The 27,575-nt window shown below is 41.6% G+C and overlaps 1 protein-coding gene across 3 annotated transcripts; it reads right to left on the minus strand.

The window, feature by feature from the left end:
- Window positions 1-6,338: 6,338 nt before the first annotated feature.
- LOC132958854 (NACHT, LRR and PYD domains-containing protein 12-like) lies at window positions 6,339-27,227 on the minus strand. 3 transcript variants are annotated; one of them, XM_061031931.1, is made up of 12 exons: window positions 27,117-27,227; window positions 26,754-26,891; window positions 26,480-26,599; window positions 25,253-25,482; window positions 23,205-25,101; window positions 22,214-22,390; window positions 16,996-17,172; window positions 15,637-15,813; window positions 12,383-12,556; window positions 9,148-9,321; window positions 8,377-8,550; window positions 6,339-6,461 (listed from the first exon to the last, which is right to left on the minus strand). In XM_061031931.1, exons 2-12 carry the CDS (start codon window positions 26,870-26,872, stop codon window positions 6,449-6,451), a joined length of 3,432 nt encoding a protein of 1,143 aa, XP_060887914.1. In that variant the 5' UTR covers window positions 26,873-26,891; window positions 27,117-27,227; the 3' UTR covers window positions 6,339-6,448. The 3 variants fall into 3 exon arrangements, with proteins under 3 accessions (XP_060887914.1, XP_060887915.1, XP_060887916.1); XM_061031932.1 differs by having other exon boundaries at window positions 6,376-6,451; window positions 8,362-8,550; window positions 26,480-26,561; window positions 26,824-26,887; window positions 27,117-27,152; XM_061031933.1 differs by lacking the exons at window positions 6,339-6,461; window positions 8,377-8,550; window positions 9,148-9,321; ... (2 more) ...; window positions 16,996-17,172; window positions 22,214-22,390 and having other exon boundaries at window positions 23,201-25,101.
- Between the last annotated feature and the right edge of the window lie 348 nt (window positions 27,228-27,575).

Consider the following 27,575-nt stretch of genomic DNA (forward strand, 5'->3'; position numbering starts at 1 on the left):
GCTCAACATTAGTAAGGATTTAATCTACCGGGATAATCTTTAAATATCTTTAGACCGACTAATCCTCCAAAACCTACACGTTCAGTTTAATACAACTTTAGCTGCAAACATAATACCGTCTCAGTCGATGAAACAAGGCACATTTGCAAAGTTAGAACTTTTTTTTCACAATGTTCTGCGTCAAAGAGCTGATCAGCGACGTCCTCACTTAGAGAAATCGTCTAACATTCAGAAAGAAGCATTTTAAGAGTTATAAGCAGCAGCTGATGCTAATTAGTGAAGGAGGAGGGTCTGAATAACTCGACGCGGACATGCAGAATTTGGTACGTTAAAAAAAAAGTTTCAGCTCGAGGGACCAAATCGCTGCGAAAGCTCGTTGAGACTCTCATGTTGCAGACGGAGCTGTCAAATCCAGACTTTTTATAGATCCTCATCCTGGTGTCATTATTTCAGCGTCCTTTAAACCAGTTTCTAGTCGTTAAATCTCCGTGAAGATCTGTTTGTTTTTGGTTCACAGCACTGCAGATCTCAGCCTTCTTTAGAAGGACTTCCAATACAGAGAAATCCTGGTCTTGACCCGAGCTAACGGGTCATCAAATTGGGACCTGGTACTGATACTAGCTAACAGGTTTTGCAGACCAGGACCTGGTCCGGGACACAGTCGATGGAGGAGGAGGGAGATTGAACGAGCTGAGAGAGAGAGGACTGAGGTGTTTGGTTTTCACAGATCTGGATCCCTGTTTGTGTTTGTTCCTCCTAAACTGAACCCCGACTTTGATTTCCTGATGTAGGTGCTTTAATCCACTTTTTTATAGTAATGATTCCTTCGTCCTTTTTAACCCTCCGTACCGGCTCCACCTGAACGCCACAGTTTTCAGTTTTTAAGAGGAGGACGAGGGTTGGAGGTCGTTCCTCTCCTCTTTGCTCGCCTACCGCTCTTTTCTGACCACTGCGAGCTGTTAGACAGTCTGACGCTGAGAGGTGTGAAAAACTGTCAAAAATCAAAAGGTGGGGGCAAATCATTTAGAGTCTGTAGTTTAACAGCGTCGGAGGGGAGACGATTGATGGGGAACTCTACAATGTTTGAGTCTGAAAAGAAGCCATAACGTGAAAAAAAAAAAAAAAAAAAGTGAAGCCGCTGCGTTTCTGACAAAGTACTGTTCGCTCTGTGAGGATGAAACTGACGCACACCGTTACTTTTGTGGTCAGTTGATGAAAAAGTCTGTTTAAAAAAAAAAAAGAAGCAGCAATATGTAAATGTATGGAAGGCAATTAGGGCCAAAAATCAAGTTCTGAAAGGTCAGAGCGGTTTTAAAAAAAACGGCCTTATTGATTGATTGGGTTTGACGTCGGCGTGAAAGTACAGCTGTCTCAACGTGTTTATTTTATTCCCCCGTTCGTGTCGCTCTGAAACGGAGAGCACTAAAAAAAATTGGGTAATTCAGTATCGAGGGGTTACTCTGGTTTTATAATCACGTCTGGTCCCAATGTGGGCTTCGTTATATTTCTCAAAAGAAGAAGAAATTGAAGTGTGGAGTTTGTAGCAAATACTAACGTGTGTAAAGAGAAGCGGGGAAACAGGCGTGTTTTAAACTTTTTTTTTTACATCTAAAGTGTGTCGTTCTTCTGCTCCGGTGTTGTGGAGATGGCTCTAACAGGCGGATGTGAAACAGCGCTCTCCTTCATCATGTGGGCGGGGCTTAGGGTAGGGTGGGGGGAAGGGTGGGGGTGGGGGTGGGGGGTGATTTGAAAAGGGACGGGGCTGATTTTTTTGTATGACGGAGAGACAAACATGCTACAACTGAAACTTTTTCTCAAGTGTTTTTTATTCCGATGTCTCTGTATCCTTTAATGTATCTTGATAAGAAAAGAAATAAAGATTTTTGTTTTCTTCGTGGTCAGTCACGGCTCTTTATGGTGTCTTTATTCCAGATTTTTCACGGTAAATAGGATCGTGGACGTAGCCAATCTAAATGGGAGCGCCACATAGCCGGTCTCTCTTTGGCTGTTTTCACAAATGAACTCCTGAAAATCTCTCAATAATTTCAGAAGGACTGCCCCTGAAATTTTCCTGATCTAGTGCTTCCAAGCAGCAATGAATGAATAATGAAGCGGATGCTGAAGTGTAAAATCCTGCAGTTCCTCGAGTGTCCACTAGAGGCTGGCTGCAGAAGCACAGGAAGTCACATACACACCCATTCTAAAAAGTCTGTTTTTACAGCAGAGATTAACATGTTTACAGTCTGGTTCAAAAAAACAAACAGGTCTGATTAGCTCATGTCTTGTTCAGCACACACTACAGAGGGTGAATGTTTTGATGACTCATCAGTTTTGATTTGATGAAGGATAAGAGTTATTCACAATAAGGCGTGTAGCTGACCTGATTGACAGGTGGGCGCGGTGTAACGGTTTGTCAGGAGGTTTAAAACCCGCCTCAGCTCCAGCTCTCAGCCTGTCGTTAGGTTGACTGAAAGTTAGACTGAGACAGCATTTCCAGCACGGAGACCGCCATCGATGGGACTCCAGCGCCCCCTGCAGGAACAGACGGAGGACCTCACTCAGGCTTCAAACATTCATATTTACAGTTAATGGGTTGTTCACACATGCACCTCACAGCAGGAGACTTCCCCTGTCAGGCGGGGGGTCTCCTGAGGTAAGACGTGATGTAAAGTGAGTGACGAAGTAGCCTACCAAGTCCTCTATACGACGCTAAAATGAGAATATGTGTCTTTGTATCAATGTAGCATTGATACAGCTAGTTGAACAGAATCTCAATGTGAAGAGTGGAGAAGAACATACTGGAGAACAGGAAACATAATGCAGCAGGTTCATTAGAGCACGGAGATGGTAGAGGTGGCGTACATGGGGGCGCAACCAAACTGCTGGGACATCTGCGCCCGTTAGCATTCATTTCTGATGTGACCCTAAGGCAGTCTGGCTGCATACCTTCACTGTGAGGCCCTTCCACTGACAGTACCGGAAATACACGCAAACCATTTCAAAATAAAATCTGGCTACACATTTATAAACTCTTTAACGGGAATTCACGCAAAAGACTTCCATTATACACGTTATAGTCACTTACATAAATACATTTGATGAAAATAAATTAATTTTACTTTACTTTACTCAACATCCTCTTTTACAGTCGCTAATTTATTCAGTTAAGAGGAGAGATGAACAGGAGTCTTCATTTAACTTTACTTGTGAAACAGGTTGAAATTGACAACATATGAATTTCACCAAAACACTTTTTTTATATCTTGTTTTGAGTTATCCATTATTCTATTCCATTCATCCTGTATCAGTTCTGTAGAGTTTTTAACAATATTTAGTTATTAATTAGTTTCGTCGTCAATGTTAACAGCTAATGTACTGAATGTTAAGATAGCGTCTCGCGCAGTGAGAAACCCCGTAGTAGTCTCTGGGGCGCAATTCTCCACATTTAACCCGAAAACATCCCTAAAAGTTGGTGCGAATTTTTAAGTCACTTTTTATTCACATTTAGAGAAATATTTGTCAACTTTGTCATATTTATTTTTTGTGAATATACATTGAAGAGAATTTAATTGACAACTATAAATGTTATTAATTTTGTTTCTAAATGTTAAATGTAAGATAAATATTAAAACTACATACCCTCTGACGAGCGCACAGAGTTTTGAGGTACACATAAATATTTGCAGGTTTGTAGTGACCCTGTGTCTCCTCTGAAGAAGTGTGCTGCTGTCTGCAGAGAGAGGAGTCTCCCTCATGTGAGTTTGCATCTCCTGATTCACGGCCCGTTGCTTTTTCCACAACATCACTGTCTTCATTTACAGAGGTAAAGAGTGAATGCAAAGGTGAAGTTACACTGAGAGCGCCCTCTGCTGGACCAAACTGCAAACTACTTCAGGCAGCCTGATAGGATGATAGACTGAATATTTTTAACTTGAACAGCAAGCCTCCTGACAAAAGGAACAAACATGTAGCCCTCTTTGTATTTACAGCTTCTTTTACAGCATTGTCATCAGAGAGTTGATCAAAGATTCATGTCATATAAATTAAAACGTGTTGGTTTTTTCCAGAGTTCAGTTGAGCAGACAGAGAGCAGAGTCTCCTGTACCCAGCTGTCTGTCTCTGAAGAGTCATCAGTCCAAAGAAGAACCTGAAAACTTCAGGAATGAACCTTGACCCTCAGACACAAAGTAAGAAAACTTACCAACTCATTACACTTCAGATTTCATTTTTACTCAGATTAATCTGCTAGCTTAAACTTTCTGATTTAAAGAGAAATCATTTGATCATTTATAAAACTCCTCCTCACTGTTCCTGTCGTCCATATTTCCTGTTTGTCAGATGTCGTAGTATTTGTCCAGTGTGTCACGTTCATCAGAGAAACATAGGAGGTGGACCTAACTGCAGAAATCAAAAAGACTTCATTTAACAAAAAGTCAAAAACAAGCTACTTCTTTAAAGATCAACATAAGTCCAGAAAAAAATATCAATCTTCTATTTTAAAGGTCCCATATTATGCTTTTTCTGGTTTTATATGCTCTTTAGTGTGTTTTCTAAGTGTCCTGTGCATGTTTAGGCACATCTATGTGCAAAAATTCAAAGTCCACAGAAACACAGCTTCTCCTACGTCCTCCTGTTAGCTGTAGCATTAGCTGCATGTAACACTCGGTTCTAGCCCCCCTCGAAAAAAATTTGTCAGTGCAGCGTCATTGTCAGTGTGAGATCACTGATCTAAGCTCATTGGCTCGTTGTGGCAAGCCCTGCAGCTCATGTTGAAATTTCCGAGAAGCGTGCTGAGTAACTGACCAATAATGACAGAGCTGATCGGCAGACCAATCAGAGCAGACTTGGCCTTCGTGGGGTCTAACAGTGTGGGCTCAGCAGAGCGTAGCTGACGGACTCAGAGCGTAGAGGGAGCAAGGAGGAGCAGTACATGAAAACAGACACTTTTTTCAGACTTTAGCTATTGTGAACGTACAAAAGTAGGTACATAGATTAAATATACGAACCCCAAAAAGGGCATAATATGGGCTCTTTAATAGCAGTTTTTTGGAAGTGGACATTTTTGTCCTTAATGACTTAAGAGGGTAGTAAATTGAACTGATACCTGAGGGTTAACACTGAAATGAACCAAATATGAAACTAAACAGGAATTATGACACAGTGATCTTCTCTGTATCACCACTGTGTGCAGGTCGGTCATTAAAAACAAGAACATCACCTCGTCTGGGTGCCCAGACTTCTGTTTTTTGCTGTGGTATCTAAAGAGGTATTCATGTGATGGAACTATAATAAAAGTTTGTTATTGCAGAGTTCAGTGGAGCAGACAGAGAGCAGAGTCTCCTGTACCCAGCTGTCTGTCTATGAAGAGTGATCAGTCCAAAGATCAACCTCTATGCTTCAGAAATGAACCTGGACCCTCAGACACAAAGTAAGTCTTCTTACTAACTCCTTTTTCACTTCAGATGTTTCCTTGTAGTGTCGGTCGGTCACCTTGTAAAGCTGAAATCTAATCTAAGAGGACTCTTACAAACCTTTGAACCTGCTCCTTATCCTCCTACTTCTCATTAGTACATTTATTACCAACCCCTGTTTCAAAGAGTTTGTTATTGTCTCCGTTTAGTCTTTTCCATCATCATCTGATATGATACTGTGTGGTCATACATAAGAAGGTATTTGAGAAACCAGAGAGCCAAAGGAAAAGGCTGTGTGACAGGTAAAGTGTAGAGATGATAAACTGAGTCTTTACTTCAGCTGAGGTGAAATTCTTTAGCTGGTTCTCTGCCGGAAAAAGGTGGATTGCTCTCTCCGGGTGGGGAGTGAGTCCTTGCCCCAAGTGGAGGAGTTCAAGTATCTCGGGGTCTTGGTCACGAGTGAGGGTAGGAAGGAGCGTGAGACTGACAGACGGATTGGCTCGGCGTCAGCAGTAATGCAGGCGTTGTGCCGGACCGTTGTGGCGAAGAGGGAGCTCAGCCTGAAGGCAAAGCTCTCGATTTACCGGTCGATCTACGTTCCAACCCTCACCTGTGGTCATGAGCTATGGGTAGTGAGCGAAAGAATGAAGTCGCGGACACAAGCAGCCGAAATGAGCTTCCTCCGGAGGGTGGCTGGGCTCAGCCTTAGAGATAGGGTGAGGAGCTCAGACATTCGGGGCAGGTGGTTTGGGCATCTGTTAAGGATGCATCCTGGACGCCTCCCTTTAGAGGTTTTCTAGGCACGACCAACTGGGAGGAGACCCCGGGGCAGACCCAGAATGCGCTGGAGGGATTATATATCCCGTCTAACCTGGGAAATAAAACTGAAATGAACTTTGATGTGATTCCTCTGTCAGTCCCTGATGGATGAAGCTCTCCTTCTCCACGCACGAGATGGTGGAGGTTCATCCTCTGTGGATCATCAGGACACAGCTGCTCCTCTCTGCACCACCAGCGTCCTGATCGCTCACATTCTGTCAGTTACCCCAGCTAATGAGAGAAGAAGACAGAACACAGAAATCATTTTCTACACTGGCTCCCTTCATCAGCTGGAAGTCATCAGATTCCCCCACAGAGCTCCAGAATCTCTCCCAGGGGATAAATACAGTATCTCTCCACCCATCCATTTATATCACAAAATGCCTCACAAGTTACCAAAATAAAGGATACTGTTTCATCAAAGGGGAGTAAAGGTGCTGTGAGGGAAATAAATACAACTATGTGACATATTTCAACAAAAAAAGAACCTGTTTGAAAAAGCCTGAATAAAAATGTTCACAATAAATGTGCATCAAATACAGAAAAGGATGAAAAGTCAAAAACCCACAAACCAGGACAAACATGCAACAGAAAGCAAACAGAGGAGCCCCAGGCCTGTAGAGGGCGCTACTTTGAACTACGTTTGAGAAATCATGTTTTTCACAGAGATTTAATTTAAATGGAGAAGTGATGACAAAAGGCTCACGAGGTAGCAAGGAACACGTAGCTACTGTAATAGTTTCTGTCGTCATGACAACTTTTAGTGACCAACCTGTGAAAATCTCCGCCCACTGACCAATCAGATCTCTTGATGGTGGAGCTCTGTGAGCTGACGGAGACAGGGGGGGACACTTCAAGTGTCCCGTATGATTTTACATTTAGTCCTTAAAATGAATGATTATTTGTTACTGATATCCTTCATCCTTTAACAAAGACTGAAAAAGCACCAGAGCCTTTGAGTTGTGTTTTTAAGATGTTAAATTATGAATATCTTCTTGTGGATTTGAATTATATCTTCATATGAATGTTTAGTGTCTCCATGCTACTCTGTTTGTTATCGTCAGAGCTGAAATATAACTTCTCAAACTGTTATACTTGCTTCATGAAAGAGTCAGAGCAACACATTTAGTTCAGAGAAAAAACAGGAGTTATTATCGTCAGTTCTAAGGTGAACTAACGATGGGAAGAAAATATAATGAGCCGTAGTTTGGACATTAATACTCGCTGATGTTTCTTCTATCTGCCAGTTGTCCTTCCTGCATTTGTTCCTGCAGCTGTGTAACTTTAGTCTCTGGGAGCCTGTTTGTCTTAAACTTCTTATTTTTAATATAGTTGGTTCAGAGTTTGTTAGATATGACGATCTGCTGACAGCAGACTCTGTGATGATTGTGATAAGTTACATGAAGCTAAACCCGCCCCCTTTTATGTGAACGTGCTCTGTGAAACTCTGGGTTTACTTCTCAGGTTGATAACCAGCTTCATGTGTCTGTTCAGCTCGATCTCTTATGTCAGGGTTAGTGAATACAGATAACAGAAAGAAAACCCTGGGTATGTTGAACTCTCTTCATAGTATAGACCCCAGAAAAGGATTCCAGACAAGAAACAAGAATCTAAATGTATTTATGACCTGTTATGGATCAACACTCTGTACCCTGAACCTCTCTCCAGATGCGTTCAAAGACAGGACGGAAACAGGGAAACAAGAAGCACTGTGAGTAGAAACTGCAGCATACAACAACGTAGATCTACATTTAGACAAAACCCATTCTCCATCAGTCTTTAAACTCTGAAACACATTAAACACCTGAAATAAAATAAATCTCAGACTTCAAATCTTTTACAGAAACTGGCTGAGAGCAAACTAGAGCTGTACCCACTTTAAAATTGTATCTTGAATCTGTAATTCAAACTGGTTTATAGCATATGTATTTTAATGTATCCTCATAAAGTGTTATGGGGTTTAATGTGTTTTTTACCAAAAGGCCCAACAAGGGACACAAGCTGGAAATTAGCAACAGCTATAAACTCTTCATGCAGCACATCAGTTTCTTTGTATTGAAACTATGTTAAATTACATTGTGCCTATTAAATGAAGAAATTCAAATTCAAATATGTGGAGGGTTTACTAAAGAACACAGAGACTGACCTCAGAGTATCCAGTCGATAGTTTAGATTCTTCTTAAGATCACACAGCAGCTTCACTCCTGAATCCTGCAGCCCGTTTCTACTCAGGTCCAGCTCTCTGAGATGGTAGGGGTTGGACTTCAGAACTGAGGCCAGAGCAGAACAGCTGATCTCTGACAAACTGCACTCTGTCAATCTGAATAAAGAATAAAAGATGTAAATGTAGATGACAGTGAGCTTTATGCATGAATGTGTGATGTTGTCCACATGAACACACTGATGTGATCATCATCTGTTCATTGATCTCTGACAAACTGCAGCCCCTCAATCTGAATAAAGAATAAAAGAAGAATAGAAATAATGTATAATCCACTCACATGTTCAGGTTGTGATGAGTATCTCAACATCACTTTGTCCTGATGAATAAAGTTTTCTCTAAATGATTAGAAGATCATTTCTGATTGTGTATTCATAAACTCTAAATCCTCATGTCAGCACAACATTCATACAGCTGTTCATGTGCACAGATGAAGAACAGGCTGCTGATCTCAGTCAGCTCTGTGATGTTAGTACATTTATCAAATCAGACATTATTGAATCCAAAGTCTTCATGATTTCATTTCTTAATAGAACCAGAGGAAACCAGAGGCTTCATGTGCACCTTGTTCAACTTTACTTCACATAGTCAGAAAAACATTTTAACATCAAATCTCTAAATTATTCAGGAACTTGAAAAACAATGGAGGATGTGGATTGAAATGATACAAATGAATGACACAGTCAGTGAACTGACCTCAGAGCCTCCAGTCTGCAGTTTGGACTCTGCAGATAATCACACAGCAGCTTCACTCCTGAATCCTTCAGGTTGTTGTAGCTCAGGTCCAGCTCTCTGAGATGGGAGGGGTTGGACTTCAGAGCTGAGACCAGAGAAGAACAGCTGATCTTTGACAAACTGCAGATTCTCAACCTGAATAAAGAATAAAAGATGTAAATGTAGATGACAGTGAGCTTTATGCATGATTGTGTGATGTTGTCCACATGAACACACTGACGTGATCATCATCTGTTCATTCCAACATTGAAGGACTTTATTAGGATGCATTAATACTTCCTGATCATTCTTAGATTCAAACACTCAAAGCTCCTGTGAGGAACTTTCATTACGTGTCTGTTTTGGCGCCCTCTGGCGCCAAAGTGAAACCTCTTCTCTCTTTACTGATCTTGTCCTGTACAGAAAACTCATCATGCTTTCTTTGAACTCTACTAACTACAAGTCAGTGTGAATCTCTTCTGTAGAAAATGTAAATAAAGACTTTTCCAGACAGCGTCCTGTGATTCTCCTCATGTGACAGCGACCAGATTGAAACAGGAAGACTTTCAAAAGGACTTTATAATGTTGTTGGTCTCATTGACTTTAGCCAATCATCAAGAGAAATCCAGATTACTTTCAGTTTGTTTCATCAGCAGATCAGACCTCCTCACTATGGCCCTCACTTATCAATCTGGTGTAGAAACCAGCACAGATTTGGGTGTAGAAATCAATGTACCACAGGGTCCACATGGGACCTATGAAACGTGCGTATCTTGCTGATTGCAGCGTATGCATGACCGGGTGGTGATAAGTGTGGCGGCTGGAAACGTTCGTCATTTAAATACCACACCCCTATTTATTCACAGTTCAGCTGTTCTTGCCCCTGTAGTTTATGGCATGGAGATACGTAACACGACAAAGACACCATAACAGAGAAGTAAAGAGGAATCACTTTGTGTTGTCTGGCAGCCTGAAATGTAGGATTAAAGAGCGTCAGAAGAAATGCGCCTGCATGGAAATCTCAACAGCGTTGGTGTGGAAACCAAACTCCAGCTGAGTTTTTAATAATTAATTTAAACATCTGTGATATGTAATTTATAATCTGGGCTGTAATATAATCACAACTTTTTACTTTCAGTTTAGAAAAACGTGGTCAGACCATATGATTGCTACAATATAGCCTAGAGTTGCGGGTCTTAGGGCGCGGTCACACTGGCAATCTGTACCGTGCCGTACTCAAGTACGATTGGCCCCCCGCTGCCCCATTCCCCCCTAGCCGGCAAAGCCCGCGGTCACACTGCACAGGACTTACAATGACTAAGCACGATTACTTCTTGTACATAACGTCATAATACAACACATGCATGCTTTATGTTATTATGAAGTGTGTTCAGTTTACAAGCAGGCGGACTACAGAAAAAAAAAAAAAGGGACGTGCAGTCGCATCTGAGAGAGAGCATGAGAGCTACTTTACTGACTTTGCAGCTTATTTTAAGTAATTTTAATCAGATGCGGCCATAAATAAATAAAAAAATGAAGCAGACGCGTGAATGAGTCTGCAGCCCCACATCGGACAACAACACAGAGAACATGACAGCTGCTTTGTGTCTTATATTGAGTCATGGGTCAGATACAACCATGAAACCCTGGATTTCTCCATAATGAAGGCTTTCAGCATTGTGTACCCGCGTGCTTGTGCTCGTGCATGAAGTGTACCGTGCCGAAGCACACCTCTCCGAAGTGTGCCAAAGCCAAGGAAGTGTACGGTGCCTGAGCACGGCACCAAACTAACTGGACTATAGGGTTGAAGCGTGCTTGGGCACGGTACGGACTGCAAGTGTGACCGCGCCTTTAGAAGCAGCTCCCGGACCGGAGAAGGCCAGCCGTACCCCATGCTGAAATCATCCCAGACCGAGGAGCGAGTGGCTTCTTTCATCGGTTCAGCCTCAATATCAGTCACAAGTGGTACAGGCGAGCCTGAATCTGTGTCAGATAATGTCGGCTGCACAAACGGGCTCTCTCCTCACCATTAATGAGACTTCAAAAGAGATGAATAAAAACCTGAAACATCCTGCATCACATGAATAAAGTGTTTGACCAAACACTGTGTCATGTGTATTTCTCAACTGAACAGCCTACTTGAAAAACGTAAGAATTTAACACTTACATATAAGAAGGTCCTGTCTCCGCCTTACAGTGCCCAGATTTCTTTATTTGTTATGTCACATGTAGTCTGGCCTCAGTGCGTCTGCTGTGCGTAATTACGCATGTGGCACATCAGCGTATTATTGATGATTTAAATATCCGGACATACTGATTAGTTATGTTCTAATGTTGATGTTCTGTATTCTTAAATATTTCCTCTGGAGGTTTGTCTGTCCTTTTAAAGTAGCTGTTTTTATCTTTTCAGTTTTAATTTGTCTCAATATTTTCTGCAGTAATATTCCTGTGCTCATGTGAACGTTTAACATGTTATTACTGAAAGCAGCCTCTCTGATCTTTAAAGTAAATCAATTAAAATAACATGAATTCATCAAATATAACACACAACTTAATAAATCACCTGACAGTTCACGCTGCTCAACATTATTTAAAAGCAATGTAGCCTACAGAGATTATTTGAGGTGTAACGTAATGTAAAATACATTTTAGAAGCAATAGGCCTGTCCTATCTAACAATCATCTGTGTACCTCTGTCTGTATTAAAAGGCACTGTTGTAGTATCATCTAATGATTCTCCGACACAGACAGATTTGCTGCACACTGAGTTGAAAACATGCGTATACGAGCTGAGACCTGGCGTGGGATTTGAGAGTACCCTCCGCTCAAGTTCAAATTGATGAGTGCCGAACTTTGTGTGCAAATGACCGTACACCCATTTTTCTGTTGTACGTACGTTTGATAAGTGAGGGCCAGTACGTTTCAAATCAGAGTTGATTTTGAAAAACATGAACGGTATGAAAAAGAGGAAGAATTAAACATATGTGATGTTAGTACATTTATCAAATCAGACATTATTGAATCCAAAGTCTTCATGATTCCACTTCTTAACAGAACCAGAGGAAACCAGAGGCTTCATGTGCACCTTGTTCAACTTTACTTCACATAGTCAGAAAAACATTTTAACATCAAATCTCTAAATTATTCAGGAACTTGAAAAACAATGGAGGATGTGGATTGAAATGATACAAATGAATGACACAGTCAGTGAACTGACCTCAGAGCCTCCAGTCTGCAGTTTGGACTCTGCAAATAATCACACAGAAGCTTCACTCCTGAATCCTCCAGGTTGTTGTCACTCAAGTCCAGCTCTCTGAGATGGGAGGGGTTGGACTTCAGAGCTGAGACCAGAGAAGAACAGCTGATCTCTGACAAACTGCAGCCACTCAATCTGAATAAAGAATAAAAGATGTAAATGTAGATGACAGTGAGCTTTATGCATGAATGTGTGATGTTGTCCACATGAACACACTGACGTGATCATCATCTGTTCATTCCAACATTGAAGGACTTTATTAGGATGCATTAATACTTCCTGATCATTCTTAGATTCAAACACTCAAAGCTCCTGTGAGGAACTTTCATAACATGTCTGTTTTGGCGCCCACTGTGGACAAAGCGAAACCTCTTCTCTCTTTACTGATCTTGTCCTGTACAGGAAACTCATCATGCTTTCTTTGAACTCTACTAACTACAAGTCAGTGTGAATCTCTTCTGTAGAAAATGTAAATAAAGGCTTTTCCAGACAGCGTCCTGTGATTCTCCTCACGTGACAGCGACCAGATTGAAACAGGAAGACTTTCAAAAGGACTTTATAATGTTGTTGGTCTCATTGACTTTAGCCAATCATCAAGAGAAATCCAGATTACTTTCAGTTTGTTTCATCAGCAGATCAGACCTCCTCACTATGGCCCTCACTTATCAATCTGGTGTAGAAACCAGCACAGATTTGGGTGTAAAAATCATTGTACCACAGGGTCCACATGGGACCTATGAAACATGCGTATCTGGCTGATTGCAGCGTATGCATGACCGGGTGGTGATAAGTGTGGCGGCTGGAAACGTTCGTCATTTAAATACCCCTATTTATTCACAGTTCAGCTGTTCTTGCCCCTGTAGTTTATGGCATGGAGATACGTAACACGACAAAGAAGAGACACGAGATATGACCGGAGTGACACCATAACAGAGAAGTAAAGAGGAATCACTTTGTGTTGTCTGGCAGCCTGAAATGTAGGATTAAAGAGCGTCAGAAGAAATGCGCCTGCATGGAAATCTCAACAGCGTTGGTGTGGAAACCAAACTCCAGCTGAGTTTTTAATAATTAATTTAAACATCTGTGATATGTAACTTATAATCTAGGCTGTAATATAATCACAACTTTTTACTTTCAGTTTAGAAAAACGTGGTCAGACCATATGATTGCTACAATATAGCCTAGAGTTGCGGGTCTTAGGGCGCGGTCACACTGGCAATCTGTACCGTGCCGTACTCAAGTACGATTGGCCCCCCGCTGCCCCATTCCCCCCTAGCCGGCAAAGCCCGCGGTCACACTGCACAGGACTTACAATGACTAAGCACAATTACTTCTTGTACATAACGTCATAATACAACACATGCATGCTTTATGTTATTATGAAGTGTGTTCAGTTTACAAGCAGGCGGACTACAGAAAAAAAAAAAGGGACGTGCAGTCGCATCTGAGAGAGAGCATGAGAGCTACTTTACTGACTTTGCGGCTTATTTTAAGTAATTTTAATCAGATGCGGCCATAAATAAATAAAAAAATGAAGCAGACGCGCGAATGAGTCTGCAGCCCCACATCGGACAACAACACAGAGAACATGACAGCTGCTTTGTGTCTTATATTGAGTCATGGGTCAGATACAGCCATGAAACTCTGGATTTCTCCATAATGAAGGCTTTCAGCGTTGTGTACCCGCATGCTTGTGCTCGTGCATGAAGTGTACCGTGCCGAAGCACACCTCTCCGAAGTGTGCCAAAGCCAAGGAAGTGTACCGTGCCTGAGCACGGCACCAAACTAACTGGACTATAGGGTTGAAGCGTGCTTGGGCACGGTACGGACTGCAAGTGTGACCGCGCCTTTAGAAGCAGCTCCCGGACCGGAGAAGGCCAGCCGTACCCCATGCTGAAATCATCCCAGACCGAGGAGCGAGTGGCTTCTTTCATCGGTTCAGCCTCAATATCAGTCACAAGTGGTACAGGCGAGCCTGAATCTGTGTCAGATAATGTCGGCTGCACAAACGGGCTCTCTCCTCACCATTAATGAGACTTCAAAAGAGATGAATAAAAACCTGAAACATCCTGCATCACATGAATAAAGTGTTTGACCAAACGCTGTGTCATGTGTATTTCTCAACTGAACAGCCTACTTGAAAAACGTAAGAATTTAACACTTACATATAAGAAGGTCCTGTCTCCGCCTTACAGTGCCCAGATTTCTTTATTTGTTATGTCACATGTAGTCTGGCCTCAGTGCGTCTGCTGTGCGTAATTACGCATGTGGCACATCAGCGTATTATTGATGATTTAAATATCCGGACATACTGATTAGTTATGTTCTAATGTTGATGTTCTGTATTCTTAAATATTTCCTCTGGAGGTTTGTCTGTCCTTTTAAAGTAGCCGTTTTTATCTTTTCAGTTTTAATTTGTCTCAATATTTTCTGCAGTAATATTCCTGTGCTCATGTGAACGTTTAACATGTTATTACTGAAAGCAGCCTCTCTGATCTTTAAAGTAAATCAATTAAAATAACATGAATTCATCAAATATAACACACAACTTAATAAATCACCTGACAGTTCACGCTGCTCAACATTATTTAAAAGCAATGTAGCCTACAGAGATTATTTGAGGTGTAACGTAATGTAAAATACATTTTAGAAGCAATAGGCCTGTCCTATCTAACAATCATCTGTGTACCTCTGTCTGTATTAAAAGGCACTGTTGTAGTATCATCTAATGATTCTCTGACACAGACAGATTTGCTGCACGCTGAGTTGAAAACATGCGTATACGAGCTGAGACCTGGCGTGAGATTTGAGAGTACCCTCCGCTCAAGTCCAAATTGATGAGTGCCGAACTTTGTGTGCAAATGACCGTACACCCATTTTTCTGTTGTACATACGTTTGATAAGTGAGGGCCAGTACGTTTCAAATCAGAGTTGATTTTGAAAAACATGAACGGTATGAAAAAGAGGAAGAATTAAACATATGTGATGTTAGTACATTTATCAAATCAGACATTATTGAATCCAAAGTCTTCATGATTCCACTTCTTAACAGAACCAGAGGAAACCAGAGGCGTCATGTGCACCTTGTTCAACTTTACTTCACATAGTCAGAAAAACATTTTAACGTCAAATCTCTAAATTATTCAGGAACTTGAAAAACAATGGAGGATGTGGATTGAAATGATACAAATGAATGACACAGTCAGTGATCTGACCTCAGAGTCTCCAGTCTGCAGTTTGGACTCTGCAGATAATCACACAGCAGCTTCACTCCTGAATCATGCAGCTCCTTGTTGTCACTCAGGACCAGCTCTCTGAGATGGGAGGGGTTGGACTTCAGAGCTGAGGCCAGAGAAGAACAGCTGATCTCTGACAAACTGCAGAGGCTCAACCTGAATAAAAAATAAAAGATGTGAATGTAGATGACAGTGAGCTTTATGCATGATTGTGTGATGTTGTCCACATGAACACACTGACGTGATCATCATCTGTTCATTCCAACATTGAAGGACTTTATTAGGATGCATTAATACTTCCTGATCATTCTTAGATTCAAACACTCAAAGCTCCTGTGAGGAACTTTCATAACATGTCTGTTTTGGCGCCCACTGTGGACAAAGCGAAACCTCTTCTCTCTTTACTGATCTTGTCCTGTACAGAAAACTCATCATGCTTTCTTTGAACTCTACTAACTACAAGTCAGTGTGAATCTCTTCTGTAGAAAATGTAAATAAAGGCTTTTCCAGACAGCGTCCTGTGATTCTCCTCATGTGACAGCGACCAGATTGAAACAGGAAGACTTTCAAAAGGACTTTACAATGTTGTTGGTCTCATCGACTTTAGCCAATCATCAAGAGAAATCCAGATTACTTTCAGTCTGTTTCATCAGCAGATCAGACCTCCTCACAGTATGTTTCAAATCAGAGAGTTTGTTTTGATATATGATCATAAAAAAACATGAACGTTATGAAAAGAGGAAGAAGGATCCATAAACATAGGTACTTCAACTCACTTGTAAAGTTGACTCTCATGAAGAATGATTAGGTCCAGCATATATGACAATAAAATAAGACAATCCACACCCATCCAAACACATGTGCCGTCTTTATGGGATCTGTTACTAAAGGACAGTTCATGGAGGTTTTTCTGAGTCGTCTCTACAATCCTAAATGTCTTTGTGCTGCTCTTCACTGTATCTGTGTATTTCATATTGAGCTTGTTTGGAAGTTAAAGGTGATGAGAGGCTCATGAACTTTTTGTGATTATCACCACACATTCTTTAAACCTGTGAGCCGTACAGGAAGCTTTTCTTAGATCAGAGGCAGGACCATCTAACAATCTAATGAGTCATGAAAGGCAGGCAGGAAAAACACAACATGACGCCCAGAAACATGTGATTAGCAGACCCTCTTCAGTGGACTCAGGAGGTCAGTGGGGGCTGGGAGCAGAGCTGCTGCTAATGTTAGCTTGTTTCATGGTGCTCATCTTGTTTTTAGGTTAGGATTCACACAGTGTTCATCATTCCTGAGGTGTTTAACAGTAGCACAGATTCAAAGAAAGAAAAGGTGTCTGACCTCAGAGTCTCCAGTCTGCAGCTTGGACTCTGCAGATAATCACACAGCAGTTTCCCGCCTGAATCCTGCAGGTAGTAGTTGTTACTCAGGTCCAGCTCTCTGAGATGGGAGGGGTTGGACTTCAGAGCTGAGGCCAGAGAAGAACAGCTGATCTCTGACAAACTGCAGTTTGTCAATCTGAATAAAGAATAAAAGATGTAAATGTAGATGACAGTGAGCTTTATGCATGAATGTGTGATGTTGTCCACATGAACACACTGATGTGATCATCATCTGTTCATTGATCTCTGACAAACTGCACCACCTCAACCTCAATAAAGAGTAAATGAAGAATAAAAATAATGTATATTCCACTCACATGTTCAGGTTGTGATGAGTATCTCAACATCACTTTGTCCTGAGAAAGTTTTCTCTAAATGATTAGAAGATCATTTCTGATTGTGTATTCGCTAAATCTAAATCCTCATAATGTCAGCACAACATCCATACAGCTGTGCACAGATGAAGAAGAGGCTGCTGATCTCAGTCAGCTCTGTGATGTTAGTACATTTATCAAATCAGACAAAATCCAAAGTCTTCATGATTTAACTTCTTAACAGAACCAGAGGCTTCATGTGCGCGTTGTTTTCAATCTTCATGAAGAAACTTTTCTCCACATTATCAGAAATCTCTGCATGAAGATGATTCCTACATCTGGAATTCTTTGACAGGATATAGAAATGTTTTAAAAACTCAATCTAAACTTGTTTTAATGATAAACTCTCTGACCTGCTCCACCTGCCTCCTTTGTGTTTCTTTTTGAACTCTTCAAGCAGAAAACGATCCCATCACATTCATTTATCTCCTTTGAGTCACTCTACATACTGTTCAGACATTTGGAAGGATCCACATCAACTAAATACATTTCCTCTGTTGGGATCTCCATGCGTTGAAACAAAGGTCCGGCCTGTAGCCAATACAGAAGCCTGAGTACGAGTATTAAATGACTCTTACTCCCAGCATGCCCTGCGGAAACGCTCACAGCATGCTCTGCAACATCTAATACATTAAGTGTAGGGTTGATAAAAGCAGTCGTCTCTCATTGTTTTATCTCTTCACATGCTGAACCCTCAGCATTCGAGGAGGCAAACCCCCTCCTCCTCGTTTACATGCTGAATTCAAGCATCAGAGGATTCAGTTGACTACTTGGACCTACTACTACTACTACTACTACTACTACTACTACTACTGCAGACCAAATATGGAAGTTGGTCTGGTAGCTGGAGAGGTGCAAGATCACTTCCTGAGCACTGCCGAGGTGCCCTTGAGCAAGGCACCAAACCCCCTCCCCACCACCAGTTAAGGAGCGCCTGCCGGGGGCCGCTCCGTCACTCTGACATCTCTCCATTAGTGCATGTCCATAGTATCTTATGTGTGTGTTGCATGACTACAGAGTGTAAAAACAGAATTTCCCCTTGCGGGATCAATAAAGTAAATCTTAATCTTAATCTTACTTCCACGGCATATTTTTGAAGTTTTTGGCACAATCAGTAACTGTGCTCCACTTCCAACAGTAACTGGAGCACAGAGTGTTCTTTCTTGGAGTGTGATTCCAAGTAAGGCTTTAGTCTGGGTACAGAATAGTTTGGGAAGGTTTATTTTTATAACAACTGATAATTGTGCATTGTTGTTGACTGAACGTCACATTCTGTTTATTATCTGCTGCATTTGTTTTTTTTGCTGAACCGCCGTGTTCACCTACCTGTGTTTAATCACTTCTGTACTAGCTTACTCTCAGTTAACAGCTTTCACAATCACAAAGACCCGTGTACCTGCCGTTGAATCAAAGTCCGGCCACTGGCTTTCTGTTGTTTAAGTTACTGAACTCAGCTCAGAGAGCTCAAGCTAAGCCACACGGCTTCCTTTGTCTTTGTCCGCCATTTTGTACCTACGTGACGTAGCTCCACATGGTGCTCTCATCTCAAGATTTTTTATTTGTCACATGCTCATACAGATGTGCAGTGAAATGTAAAGACTGTTCCGCAAGGCCGTGCAATAAACACTCAAATTACTAATACACATATATACAGTAATATAGAAATATAATGTCAAATTAAAAAAGAAATATTTGAATATACAAAATATAGAATAATGTAAACAGTGGAAAGTGTCAGTGTGTCAAGGTGCAATGTGCAGATTGGAATGTGTGGTGTGTGTGCATCATGTAGTCACAGTTCTGTTTTTTATTCATGAGGTGCTATGTTTATAACTAAGGAGAGTGGAATTAACAGTCTGGACAGCCTGAGGAAAGAAGCTCTTCCTGAGTCTTTCTGTGTTCGCCTTGATGTGTTGAAGGCGCCTGCCAGAGGGTAGCCACCAACAACCACCTTGTCATCTGCAAATTTCACGATGATGTTGGAGCTGCTTGTGGCCACAGAGTCTTGTGTGTACAGGGTCATCTGCCCTCTATCTCCCCCCCCCTCTCTCCCATCCACACACACACACACACACACGCATGCCACGCTGTTTGTAGATATTTTGGTTGCTGTAGTTTAGTTTAATAATAGTTATTTGTTTGATTGAGTTTCATTGATTGACTTGATGTGGCTTTGTTAAATAAACTGTTTTTTATTAACTGAAGTTCATAATATTGTTGATTTATATTAATAATTAATTAAGGATAATTATTACCTATAAAAGCCTCGTCACCCGACTCGGCGAACTGTGGGGACTCAAGTGTGTGTGTGTATTTGTGTGTGTGGGGCAAACATTGTATCATGTTGCGGCTGATAACGGCGCGGAGGAGTGAGTGGGGGAGTTTACCCCCGTGCCCCCCTCCCTCTCCAAGTTGATACAGTCTCCTGCTTATTCTGCTCCGGTCCCCGGCATCATAACGTGCCTCTCGCACACACCTGCTGAACACACACACTCGCCTCGTTCTCTCTCTCTCTCCTCACTCGCTCCCCCCACCCACGAGCATGCACACTGAGCCCTGATCCTGAACCACTGTGTGTGTGTGGGGCAAACATTGTATCATGTTGCAGCTGATAACGGCACAAAGCAGTGAGTGGGCGAGTTTACCCCCTTCTCCAAGTTGATACATTGACATTCTAAATGCATTTTTTTAAATTCCAGGGTAGAGCAGTACAGCTGAAAATATGGGGTTTAATTACCCTTTAATATTAATTTGATTTCCTAAATAAAACTCAACATAAATGTTGCCCGTATATTAGCTCTGCAAAACCCCAACACTTCAGATTCGAACACAAGGTAAGACTGAATATGTAACTACCAATACTGTGCACCATCAATCAAAGGATGTGGGTTCAAATAAATAAATGTTAATAATAGAATACAAATGAAAACAACCTGTTCTTGGTTTGTCTATAACTTTCAGTTTTTGAACATGTTGACGATCTTCCAAAGCAGAGAGATCGTAGAATCGGGTTAATGTGTTCGTTCTATCATGCTGCAGTTTAGGCTCCTCCCCTTCTGCTCCGCAGCGGAGCGAGATTCATCATTGCAATTGAAAACGAAACTTAAGAGTTAGTCCGTAAAAACAATCCTCCATCCCGGTTATATGGAACTGTTTTGATATTTTTCCAACCCGACACAGTGTTGAGAAACAACTTATCTGCAGAGTTTGCACAGTTTATGTTTACATCTCGAAAAGCGACACAACAAACGAATGTTTTCAAAAAAAGTTAAGATTGTATTTATTTAAACAAGACATCGTTTTTGTTTTTTTTGTGATCTAGTTGGTAGATACTTTTATTTTTTATTTTCTTAACAATTGAAGTGGACAATATATAAATATTGAGCTGCTGTATGTATCAGACAGTTTTTTGAGTTTGTGTTATTGTGTGCTGCATTGGTTATATCATGTGTTTTGTTGTATTGTCAGTATGAATGTCATGAATGTGTTTTATATCATTTAATAAAATATTGTCAATGAAGATATGGAGACCCCAGGAGAGTAGCTACTGTTTAACACAGAAGCAAATGGGGATCTTAATAAACAAACAAACTCTAAACGAACCCGAGAGACGTTAACAGTCGGCTTAGAGTCAGACAGAGCGGAGGTCAGACAGTCAGTGATGGGAGATATAACCCCGGTGTTTATAATGTTGCTGTCGGTATTTAAAAGTTACTAACGAGCCTCTCCACTCGAAGCTCGCCTGCTGTGATAACAGAACCTCTAGGGATTGAGCTAAACGGCGTTATGAAACAGAGGGAGGTGATCTTCACCTTGGCTGTTCATTTTTTTAACAGTAGGCCTTCAATCACTTATTTCTATACATGGATTTCCATGCATGATGCTTGAAGTGAAGTCAGTCAGCTGCTCTCTCTCGTCTTGTTCAGTGTGCAGCAGGCAGCTGAGAGAGAGTAACCATGGTGACTGTCTGTCTGTCAATCAACGATGTCCCGCGCCCTCTATGAATAAAACTCTTCTTTCAGTAAAACTTATTTTGATCATGTGTCACAGAATGAACACATTCTGTATTATGTTTGATTATAAACTAAACTAAAGTTAGTCCAATGATGTCATAAAAAACAACAAAGGCTGCAGAGCCGATATGAAGCTTCAGCTTTAGGAACTCTGCAGGGCTAAATACAGAAACACAAGAACTTGAAGTCTACATGTTTTCAAATGAATGCATCACTGCATGAAAATGTTCCTGATGAACACAAAGAGAGGACACATAACTAAATCATCATTTCAAAGTGGAGCAGAAAACCTTCTAATTGTGCATAAATACTGATCAAATCGAGGGAATGATATTTCTGGTGCTAAAAATGATCTGGGGGGGTGAGACCTCCAGACCCCCTACACAGGCGTTTTTCAAATAGACTAAACTGATCAGCACAGTTTTTTGTGCATTTAAACACACAGTATGTAAATTCCACCACCAGGGGGCTCTCAATCAAAACAATAACTAAAAGATGACATCAAGGCTGGCGGGGAATCATGGGAGTGATTCTCTCTGAAATAACCCGCAACATAAGTTTATTCCACTTTTAATTCATTTATATATTTGAATGTAAAAATTGTAAAAACTTTATACAGGGAAATAAGTTTGGATAAGTTTGGTTGAACTGGTCAGTAACTTGTAAATTAGTCTTTAAGAAAAAAAATTGTGATAAAATCGTGATTTCTGCATAAAAAAATTGTGATTTGATATTTTTTCCATATCCCCACAACTATTATACATATATATATTACAGTCAGTGATCTCACCTCAGAGTCTCCAGTCTGCAGTTTGGACTCTGCAGTCCCTCACACAGCAGCTTCACTCCTGAATCCTCCAGGTCGTCTTTCATATTCAGGCACAGCTCTCTGAGATGGGAGGGGTTGGACTTTAGAGCTGAGGCCACGACTTCACAGTGAGTCTTTGAGAGGTAACAGTCAGAAAGTCTGTTGTGACACATATAAAAGAAAAATATGACTTGTAAAAGAAGCGTTTGATATTTACGTCTTAAATTTGATGATTAAAGTTTGACATGTCCTGTTTGGTCTTAACTTGACACATCAGTGGAATCTGTCACTGACACAAAAAGTCTCACCACTTGTTTTCAAACCTGCACATTTTTCATCTTTCAATGGTATACTAAATGTTGCAGATGAATGTAAACAAATGTTTTTTATTTAGGATGACATCATGTCTATAGTCTGTGATCTAAAGTGTGATCTATTCAGAGGACTCTCTGGATTAGAAAACCATTTGAAACTAATTTAACAGTAACTCTGGAGGAGGAGGATCTCATTCTCGTGCTGTCTGGCTCACTTCTATAAACGGGAAAATACAGAGACTGCTGCCGAATGATCCAGAAATCAAACAAGTCAGCAAAGAATAAAATGAAGTGAGGTTAAGGATCTCCTGCCAAAACAGTTTTTCTGTGATCTACCTGCTGAGATTTTAAGAGATGATGCTTGATTTGTAATGCCTGCAGAGGCTGAAAGGGGGCACTCATGGCATCTGATATTTCCCTTTTCAGGGATAAACACTGTCAGCCATCTCAGTCACTTCTTTGGGAATTCCCTCCTGAATGTGTTCACAAAAAAACTATCTAAGCAATTTTTGAACTCAGGGCAAAAAGCTAAAAAACTATGACTGACTGTTTCTCCTTAACATTAACACTGGAACACTATTTGGTGAACAGTGAGGAAAGATAAATATGTAAATTAGTACATGACACTGATTTATAATGCTCATCACATCTGGACTTACACTGCCTTCCTGCAGTTCCTCACAGCTGGCATCAGTCTCCATCGTCCCTCATTTGATGTGTTGTACTTCTCCATGTCAAACTCATCCAGAACCTCCTCTGACATCTGCAGCATGTGGGCCAGAGCAGAGCAGTGGATCACAGAGAGTTCCTTCTTTGATCTGTTCTCTGACTTCAGGAACTCTTGGATCTCCTGATGGACTGAGAGGTCGTTCATCTCTGTCAGACAGTGGAAGATGTTGACGCTTCTGTCAGGAGAGATATCATAACTGTTCTTCTCCTTCAGGTTATTGATGACTCTTTGGATCATTTTTGGACTGTTGTCTGTCTGACCCAGCAGGCCTCCTAAGAGTCTCTGGTTGGACTCCAGAGAAAGACCATGAAGGAAGCGAACAAACAGATCCAGGTGACCATTCTTACTATTCAGGGATTTCTCTGTGGCTCTACTCAGAAAGTCTTCTAAACAAGTGGGGTCTTCGTAGACGTCGTCATCATCATCATAATAATCTTCACTGTTTTCTTGCTTCAGAAAAGCCTTCAGTACTGTTGTGTTCCTGTTGGTGAAACAGTGGAACATGTAGACTGCAGCCAGAAACTCCTGAACGCTCAGATGAACAAAGCAGTAGACTGTTTTCTGGAAGATTACACACTCTGTTTTGAAGATCTGCTTACAAACTCCTGAATACACCGAGGCCTCTGTGACACCCAGACCACACCGCTCCAGGTCTTCTTTGTAGAACATGATGCTTCCATCCTCCAGATGTTCAAACGCCAGCCTCCCCAGCTTCAGAAGAACTTCCCTGTCGGCCTCCATCAGCTCATGTGGACTCATCTGACGTCCCTCGTCATACTTGTTCTTCTTCCTCTTTGTCTGAACCAGCAGGAAGTGTGAGTACAGGTCAGTCAGGGTCTTGGGCAGCTCTCCTCTCTGCTCTGTACTCATCATGTGACCCAGAACTGTGGCAGTGATCCAGCAGAAGACCGGGATCAGACACATGATGTGGAGGCTCCTGGATGTCTTGATGTGTGAGATAATTCTGCTGGACAGATCATCATCACTGAACCTCCTCCTGAAGTACTCCTCCTTCTGGGCGTCAGTGAAGCCTCGTACTTCTGTTAACCTGTCAACACATGAAGGAGGGATCTGATTGGCTGCTGCAGGTCGAGAAGTTATCCAGATGAGAGCTGAGGGGAGCAGATTCCCCTTGATGAGGTTTGTCAACAGTGTGTTTAACGATGACTTCTGTGTGATGTCAGTAACAACCTCCATGTTTTTGAAGTCCAATGACAGTCTGCTTTCATCCAGGCCGTCAAAGATGAATAACAGTTTACAGACAGCGAGCGTCTCTGCTGTGACCTTCTGTAATGTTGGATGGAAAACATGGAGCAGATCAAGAAGACTGTACCGCTTATCTCTGATCAAGTTCAGCTCCCTGAATGAAAGCAGGATCACCAGACTGAGGTCTTGGTTCTCTGAGCCGTCTGCCCAGTCCAGAGTGAACTTCTGCACTGAGAAGGTTTTTCCAACACCAGCGACGCCGTTTGTCTGAACCACTCTGATGGGTTTCTGTTGGTCAGGTTGAGCTTCTGTCTTTTGGTTCTGTTGGTCGGGTTGAGCTTCTGTCTTTTGTTTCTGTTGGTCGGGTAAGGCTTTAAAGATGTCCTGGCACTTGATTGGAGTCTCATGGAGGGTCTTCTTTTTAGAGTCTGTCTCAATCTGTCTCACCTCATGTTGGGTGTTCACCTCTTCACTCTGTCCCTCTGTGATGTAGAGCTCAGTGTAGATCCTGTTGAGGAGGGTTCTACTTCCTGTTTCATCACTTCCTTCAGTCACACGTTCACATCTCGTCCTCAGACTGACCTTATGTTCATCTAAAACCTCCTGCAGACCTCGATCTACTGAAAGAGAGAATGATAGAATCTGCTTATTGTTTTCAAATGTTATAGTAAAAGAAGTAAAAAGAGTTTTAATTTCTATACTTTTTACATTTACCAATAAAAGTCCTGTTTTAGGAGGAGATCACAGAAGCAGAAAGGTGTACAGTCTTACTTTGTTCAGTGCTGCTCTGACTGACTGTCTGCAGTCCAGGTCCTGTTCTGGATCTTTCTCCACACTGAGGACAGGAAGAGTCTCCTGGTGAACCAGACTGGTCCCAGTATGAGGTGATGCACTGTCTGCAGAACCAGTGTCCACAGCTGGTAGAGACGGGATCCTTCAGGACGTCCTGACACACAGGACAGGACGGCTGCTCCTCTATAACATGAGTCCTCTTCGTCCCCCTGTGAAGACATGTCTTTAGATCTAAACTGATCGTTGACTGATCGAAAATATGAAGATTAATCAAACGTAATCTAAACACTCAGATGATCATAGAGCGCAGGTAACGCCTTCTTTATTATGTTTGTATTCAGCTTGTAGACTGCAGTGTAGGACGGCAGCTGGGTCTGTTTTCAGACCGGGGTCAGCCACTTGGTGACCTGTGTACTATACGATACAAGCAAAGATATGTAACAGTATGACACAGCTGAGTTTCATGGGATACTTTTGAATGGCTTTGTGTTCCCTCAGAGAGAGTGTGCTGTGCTCCTCCTGATTGAACACATTTTTATAGATTATTTTCTTCATGTTTTCTCTCCATGTTGTGAACTGTGACGTGTTCCTGATTCCTTATCATGGCCTCTCTTTAAACACACTACAGCATGCAATGACAGTCATGACAGTTTGAACAATCAGGACCTTCCATTCACGGCTCCTAAGCTTCTTAAGCCAATGAGAGCCTGAGTAGAAACAGGACTTTCTTTGTCTCCAGCTCTTATGATCAACATGTCTCCTGTCTGAAGAAGACAATCAGAGGACGGACGTGAAGCTAAGCTCTGTGCTGCTGTGGACGGCTTTGGAACAAGAAGGTCCTAAAGGCTCTTTAAAAAAAGTCCCAGCTAAAGAATTTCACCTCAGCTGAAGTAAAGACTCAGTTTATCATCTCTACACTTTACCTGTCACACAGCCTTTTCCTTTGGCTCTCTGGTTTCTCAAATACCTTCTTATGTATGACCACACAGTATCATATCAGATGATGATGGAAAAGACTAAACGGAGACAATAACAAACTCTTTGAAACAAGGGTTGGTAATAAATGTACTAATGAGAAGTAGGAGGATAACGAGCAGGTTCAAAGGTTTGTAAGAGTCCTCTTACATTAGATTTCAGCTTTACAAGGTGACCGACCGACACTACAAGGAAACATCTGAAGTGTAATGAGTTGGTAAGTTTTCTTACTTTGTGTCTGAGGGTCCAGGTTCTTTACTGAAGTTTATAAGACCACCTTTGGAATGATGACTCTTCAGAGACAGACAGCTGGGTACAGGAGACTCTGCTTTCTGTCTGCTCAACTGAACTCTGCAAAAAACCAACAAGTTTTAATTTATATGACATGAATCTTTGATCAACTCTCTGATGACAATGCTGTAAAAGAAGCTGTAAATACAAAGAGGGCTACAGCTGTGGATGATGAGAAGGTTTCCAGGTTTGTTTTTTTTGTCTGGAGGCTTACTTTGTGTGTTCACTTCTGAAGTTCAAAGGAGGATCTATGGACCGATCACTCTTCAGAGACTGACAGCTAGGTACAGGAGACTCTGCTGCGTCCTCCTCGTCCTCTAAACACACATCCATGTTCTGATCTGAAGTCAGTCTGAGAGGAAAAACAGAAACACTCACTGAGCGATCAAAACACAAGAAATAGGAGAAACCAGTTTGATATAACGCCACACCCAGGAGAGAGATATACACACACACACTCACACACACACACAGCCAGAGCTCATATTAATCGTAAGTTGTGACCTCATTTGAAACTCTCTCTGTTCAGTTCACAGGAGAAAATTGAGACTACAGAAGTGAAGATATAAAAACTCACCCCGCTTCACTCTTCAGTTCTCTGATCGGTTCTGTCGACTTAAAATTGAGTCTAAACTGACTGAACCCTTTTACTTTCACCAGCCCGCCTCCTCATGAGCCTGGATCACGTCGCCCTCCCTCCTCCATTTACAGGAAATCAGCTGGCTTCATATTCATGGAGTCATGAGAGCAACCCATCCGGGTACTTTGCCCAAACGATGCCGGCCCCGCCCCTTTCTGGGTGAAATCATTCCATCTGAATGAATGGTGGTTAATGGACAAACTGGGGTCATTACCGATTTAAAGTCAAAAATGAAAACCATACTTTCAAAACCGCAAGTATGAGCCTAACTCTGATGAGCAGTGATGTAAACATTTAAAATATGACATTTCTGAACAGAGATCGGCATCATAATGGTATAAAATTAACCATGTATGTGAGTGTCTGTTCAATCTCTCTCCGTCAAACTGCTCAAAC

This window comes from Labrus mixtus, chromosome 23 (genome assembly GCF_963584025.1).
Source record: "Labrus mixtus chromosome 23, fLabMix1.1, whole genome shotgun sequence".
Classification (NCBI taxonomy): Eukaryota; Metazoa; Chordata; class Actinopteri; order Labriformes; family Labridae; genus Labrus; species Labrus mixtus.